The sequence below is a fragment of the Prionailurus viverrinus genome, unplaced genomic scaffold, assembly GCF_022837055.1.
Source record: "Prionailurus viverrinus isolate Anna unplaced genomic scaffold, UM_Priviv_1.0 scaffold_35, whole genome shotgun sequence".
Taxonomy (NCBI): domain Eukaryota; kingdom Metazoa; phylum Chordata; class Mammalia; order Carnivora; family Felidae; genus Prionailurus; species Prionailurus viverrinus.
In genome coordinates this window covers 3,474,276-3,480,900 of record NW_025927605.1, presented here as the reverse complement: position 1 = coordinate 3,480,900, position 6,625 = coordinate 3,474,276, and the positions used below count along the sequence as shown (strand labels likewise).

At 47.2% G+C, this 6,625-nt stretch overlaps 1 protein-coding gene across 1 annotated transcript; it reads right to left on the bottom strand.

Annotated features, from left to right (window-relative positions):
• Positions 1-5,256: 5,256 nt before the first annotated feature.
• Positions 5,257-5,586, bottom strand: LOC125158391 (keratin-associated protein 17-1). The gene has a single exon (XM_047845334.1). It carries the CDS (start codon positions 5,584-5,586, stop codon positions 5,257-5,259), a length of 330 nt encoding a protein of 109 aa, XP_047701290.1.
• Positions 5,587-6,625: the final 1,039 nt, after the last annotated feature.

Genomic DNA, 6,625 nt, shown 5'->3' with positions numbered 1-6,625 from the left:
CACTGGGTCTACTTGTCCCCAGAAAGTAGTTGATCTTGCCTCTATGCTTCTCCTCCCTGTTTTCCCCCCACCCACTTATACCTCAAGCATTCAGTGGCCCTCCAGAATCTCTCTTGCTTTTGGTGATTTAATAGCTCCTAAAAGAAAGACACTTCCAAAACCCAAAGGATAAAGAGGAAAGGCCAGAGATCTTTTGCAAAGACATTGTGAACAAAAGCAAAGAATACAGATGTTTTCTCAAAGTGTGTCAATGCTACTACCTGAGACAGAAATAAGATGAGAAACAAACCCTAGGTTTCTTTTTTTAATGTTTATTTATGTATTTTGAGAGAGAGAGAGAGAACAAGCAGGGGAGGGGCAGAGAGAAAGGGAGAGAAAAAGAATCCCAAGTAGGGCTCGATCTCATGAACCGTGAGATCATGACCTGAGCCAAAATCAAGAGTCGTATGCTTAACTGACTAAGCCACCAAGCACCCCAAGAATCCTAGGTTTCTAAACACCAAGACCTGACGTCCTTGTTTCAGTAAAGGCCCAGCTCCACAACCCATTTTCAACATCAATGCAAAATCCAGGCTCTCCTTTAGAAAAGCTGAACCATCATGCCATCCATTCATCATCTCTCCCTTCATTCATTAATTTATGCAATTATTCACTCAATTTCTCTTTTATTCATCCATTCAATTCAGCCATCATCAGGCTCTGTGAGAGGGCTACAAAAAGAATGAGTTGCAATTCCTGCCTCAAGGAGTCCAAGTTTAGGAGAGAGACAGATCCATCCATAGCAATTATGGTACAGTATACATACAAGTGCTATGACAGATGGCTGCACTGGTCCTATGGGGGCACCCGGGAGAAACACCCACAAGATTTTTGGGAAATTAGACAAGGCTCATCAAAAGCATGATACATTTGGGGAGCAGTAAATTGTTCCACAGCCAGGATGGAAGGTTCAGGGGACAGGAAGGAACAACAATGGTACTAAAAGGGTTACTAGCACTCTACCATGAAAGCCCTTGTGGACCACGACAAGTAGTTGGATTTTATACTGACATGGGGGTATTTTAAACAAGGGAACAACTTGACCAAGTTTGCTCTTTGGAAAGGCATCTCTGGCTATGGCAAAGGTATTGGAGAAGGAGGGCAAGTCTGGAGCCCAGGAGACCATCAGCGTTCTGGAGCAGTTACTCAAAAGTTTCCTGGTGACAACCTGAACTGGGAAGTGCCATGGGACTGGAGCAATATGAGAGGTTTTATGGAGGTAGAATCTATAGAATCTAGTGGTTGAAAGTGGAAGATTAGGAACAAGAAGTGTCATCCTTGAGATGTAGCTCTCAGGCAATTGGAAAAGAAGACTTTTTGGACAACAGTCTTGCAGTGGGTAAGGCAGAGAAGGAGCCCCCAAGATCCTGATCTCCACCTTTCCAGTTTGTCTCTATGCATTTCGTCTTCCTCAGCTGAGCCAGCAATGCAATTCACATGGAGATGGCCTTCCTGCCACAAGTCCCTCATAAACTCTCTCAGGTGAGAAACTTAATGTGGCATCACCTGTTATGCCATAATGTCCTCCCCAAGAATCCTTCCCTGCTAAGTGGACTTAGCAGATCTTTTAACAATCTACACATTTCTACTTTGTTCTTTTTTTAAAGTTTATTTTTCAGAGAGAGAAAAAGAGAGAGCATGCATGAGCGGGGAGAGGGGAGGGGCAGACAGGGGGACAGAGGATCCAAAGCTGACTCTGTGCTGAGAGCAGAGAGCCTGATGCAGGGCTTGAACTCACAAACCATGACATCATGATCTGAGCCAAGTCAGAACTCAACTGACTGAGCCACCCAGGTGCCCCTCTACTTTATTCTTATAGCTTTCATCTCCCTTGATGTTATATAAGTACCAAAGGGCCAGGATTTTGTGTATTCACTGATATATATCCAGCACCCAGAACAATGTTTGATACATAGGCAGTTTACAATTAATATTTATTGATAAATGAATGAGGACCTCTGCAGGCAGCTAAGAAAGGCAGCGATTTGTCAGTAATTCAAAGAAATCACTACCCTGCTCTCACCCATCTGGGAAGCCATATCATAAGCAATAGAAGAATCAGATGCTCTGAATCACAACTGCTCAATGCAGACCTACTGGCCTCTTGGCAATTTTGTACTGTTGGCACACTCATGCTCTGGCTGTGGTTTTGTCCTGGGAGTTAAAGAGTTAGTTCTTAGGAGGCCAATTCCAACCAGAGCAAAGAATGACCTACATAGTATGTCTGAAACTGAACCAGGGCAGACTCAAAGTTTGAAGTGTCTCCCAAGTAAGACACTAGAAGTATTGCTGGACTTTTAAATGAAACAAACAAAAAAATGAAAACACAATTAGCTACCACTCTATAGCTGCTAGAATGGCTAAAAATAAAAAAGATGTACCATATCAAGCGTTACCAAGGACGTGCCGCAACTGGAAATCTCAGACATGGCTGGTGGCAAAACAGTCACAAAACAGTTGGGTAGCTTTTTCATGAGGTTAAACATTGCCACACTATTTATCCAGCGATCCAACACCTAGGTATTTATCTAAAATAAATGAAAACATATGTCCACAAGAAAATTTATACATGAATGTTCATAGCAGCTTTATTCATAATAGCCCAAAACTGGAGACAAGCCAAATTCCCATCAGTAGATGAATATTTTTTTCATGTCCTTTGTTCATACAATGCAATACTATTTAACAAATAGGAATGAACTTCGATATCTGCAACAAGGATAAATATAAATAATGTTATTCTAAGTGGAAGAGTTCACACTGCATGATTTCATTTATAGGAGATTCTAGAAGTGCCAAAAGGTTGATGGTTGCCTGAGTCTTGGGTCAGGGGTGGGGAGGATTTCCCGCAAATGAGGCACTGGGGAATTTGAGGGATGATAGAAAGTTCTATACCGTGAGTGCGGTGGTGGTTACTTGAGTATATACGATTGGCAAATCTCATCAAACTGTATACTATAATTAGGTGCACTTTATTATATATAAATTATACCTTTAAAAAGTTGGCTTATAAAAAAAATTAAGGTAAAAAAAGTAAAAATAACATCCCAGTTTTATTTGTAAATATGCTTAAAAGGAGTCTGGAAACATATATGTCAGTGATAAATGCTGAAGTTGAGAATCCAGGTGGCTATTATTGCTTCTTCAGATTTTTCTGCATTTTTTCGTATTTTTAGAGATCATTGCCATGCTTAATGGCATGTATCTTAAATACAGAGAACAAACTGGGGGCTGCTGGAGGGAAGGTGGGTGGGGGATGGGTTCAATGAGTGATGGGCATTAAGGAGGGTACTTTTTTGGATGAGCACTGGGTGTTATATGTAAGAGATGAGTCACTGGGTTCCACTCCTGAACCCAAGACTACATTGTATGTTAACTAACTTGAATTTAAAAAAATATTTTTTCTTGTTTGTTGAATGAAACACTGCTTTGCAGGAATAAAAATAAATATTGTTCTTCCAAGGCAAGAGCAGAATTAGCTTTATTCCACATGTAGCTTAAGATCACATTCAGCAAGAAGGGCGCCTGGGTGGTTCAGTCGGTTGGGCGGCTGACTTCGGCTCAGGTCCATGATCTCACTGCTCGTGAGTTCGAGCCCTGCATCGGGCTCTGTGCTGACAGCTCAGAGCCTGGAGCCTGCTTCAGATCCTGTCTCCATCTCTCTGCACCTCCCCTACTTGCACGCACGCGCTCTCTCTCTCTAAAATATAAAATAAAATATAAAATTTTTTTTAAAAAGATCATGTTTGGGGCGCCTGGGTGGCACAGTCGGTTAAGCGTCCGACTTCGGCCAGGTCACGATCTCGCGGTCCGGGAGTTCGAGCCCCGCGTCAGGCTCTGGGCTGATGGCTCAGAGCCTGGAGCCTGTTTCCGATTCTGTGTCTCCCTCTCTCTCTGCCCCTCCCCCGTTCATGCTCTGTCTTTCTCTGTCCCAAAAAATAAAAAAAAATTAAAAAAAAAAAAAGATCATGTTCAGCAAAAAGTTGAATCAACTATTTTTTAAATTTTAACCTTCCGACTGGACCCACACACACACCTGGCTCAGGCCCCACCTGGCAGATGTACATTCACCCCTTGCATCCCTGGGACTCAAGCAGAAGAAGTACAGTTGGTCTCAGGACAGGAAAACCTAACCCAGAAGAGGCAGACTTGGCCAAAGCATTTTGGCTAGAAGAAAGAACTGGAGTTCCCAGAACATCCATAGGCACCGTGTTCACGAAGTTTTGCCACAGGACTCTCTTCCGTTCTGAATCAAGCTTGTTTCACCAAAGCCTCTTCCCCTGACTTTGCAAGAAAGTTCTGACCAAACCTGAAGCCTTCCTGCAGAACCATTCTAGGAGAGCCATAATGCTGAAGGAAGCCATGCCCCTTGCTCAAGAGTAAACCCTGGCCAACCTCAGCATTTACCCATTTACTGCATTTTAAAAATGCAAGTCCTGGCTGGGGCTGCCTCCCTAGAGCTAATGGACAAGTTCTCTAATGGTGAAGCCTAAGAATCTGTATTTTTAAAAGCCCCCCACCCCCCCAAGTGAAATCTCATGCAGCACATGGAAATTTTATTTTACACCTAGGGTTCTTGTTAAAAACACGGATCGGCAGGCCACTCCCCTGGGGATTCTGACTCTGCCTGTCTGGGGGTGGGGGAGAAGGCGGGGGAGCTCCAGAATCTCCATTTTAACTAGTCCCCAGGTGATTCTGATGCAAGTGGTCCACAAACCACATTTCAAAACCCTGACTGTGGATGCCAGAGTAAATTTTCCTGGCCCGGTGCCCAAGAGGGAGCCAAGGAAGAGGCGGGAGAACTAATTTGGTTACGCCAGCAAGCTCGAATTTATTAAGAAGTTAACAAAGAAATCTTTGCACCAAAAAGCAGCAGAAAGCTGAGGAGAAGGGTCAGTCCCAAAGCCACCTTGAGTCAGAGGATGCCTTATAGTGACAAGACATGTGAGTCCATGAAAATAAAGCCATGGGGATTCACCCTGTGAGCTTCGGGATCACTTTGGATGGGAACCAGTTTCCGTCTCTCACCAGCATATGGCTCTTGTGCTCGGGGCCTTGAAACACCAGGGCAGGCGCTGGAGAACAAGCCCTCGTCTACCAATAACACGGAGGCAGGATGCTGTCTTGGATGCGGGGAAGGTCCCGGAGACGAGGGGTCCCCACCTGCAGCAGGTGCAGGCTTTGCTTGGGCCACCTCCGCGGAGAAGACAGGGGGCTTCACTTCGTCTCGCAAACGGGCGTGGGCTGGCAGCAGACGGGGCCGCAGCACCCGGACGAGCCGCAGCAGCTGGACCCGCAGCAGCTGGACCCGCAGCCCCCGCAGCCCGAGCCGCAGCCGCTGCCACAGCAGTCGCTCCCGCAGCAGCCGCTCCCGCAACCTCCGCAGCCCGAGCTCCCGCAGCCCGAGCCCCCGCAGCCGCAGCAGGACCCGCAGCAGCCGCAGCAGGACCCGCAGCAGCCGCAGCAGGCGGGCTGGCAGCAGCACACTTCACAGCAGTCTTGATCTTGAGGGCAGCAGGTGAAGCAGTCCCCCGGGCAGCACCCCATGGTCCCGGCTGGTCAGGTGGCAGGTCAGGAGCGCGGCCGGAGTTCCCCACGTCTGACGGTGGCCAGCGGCCAGCAGCTTTTATAGCCCCTCACCGGAGGGTGTTGGCACAGGGGACAGGATATTTCCTTTGTTATTATTTATGCCAGTTTCCATAAGAACGTCTCATTAGCTGCCTGTTTATTTTCCAGCCCTGAGTACCTCAACTCATAAAAAAGCCCCACTCGGGCCAACTGCTATTTGTCCAGAGGGTAAAAATGCCATCTTCGAAAAGACCTGTCATCATGGCCAAACACGGGCCAGCCGTCATTAGCCCAGGTCAGAGGGAGCCGCGGCCTCTGTCTCTGGAATGGGTCCTCCCCTTCCACATCTCCTCGGGTGGCAAGCTGGCAGCCAACCCCGTTTCATCGTGGGTGCTCGTCCCGGAAAACCAAACGGGCAAAAGCCGGGGGCCCTGCGCCTCCTGCTGCAGGCAGAGTGGCTGCTCTCGAGGTCCGGTCCTGTGGCTCCTCCCAGGAGGAAATGGTATCCTCGTGCGGGCCCATGTGAGCAAAGCAAACATTTGTGACTGTGTGTGGTATGTGGAGTGTGCCACACATTTGTTTGGGCTTGGTCAGTGAGCATCAGTCATGATTAATAACTGCCTTGTGCGATGGAAAGAGACTCATCATAAAACTGCAAGAGGTGGGAGCCACGTTCTCCCCGGGCCTCCAGGTGAACTGAACACTCAGCCTCTTCTCTAAGTGGGCTGGAAGAGCAGTGATCAGAACCCTTTCCTTGATGGAAGGAGATGGGACGGGGGAGGGGAAGGAAGGGAAGAAGAAGGACGGAAGATCGTGGAATGTCCAAAACATCTCACTAAAATGGGAATGTTGTGCACTTCTTTTAAGAGCTCCAACTTCATAGACCACCTGGCGGTGGGCGGGATTAGCATACAAGACACCCAGAATACCATCGCAGGGCATAAAATGCCTTTGGGAAGACAGAGGATTCAGGTGCGCATGTAAATTCCACGATGGGTCGAAATTCCTATCTCCGGGT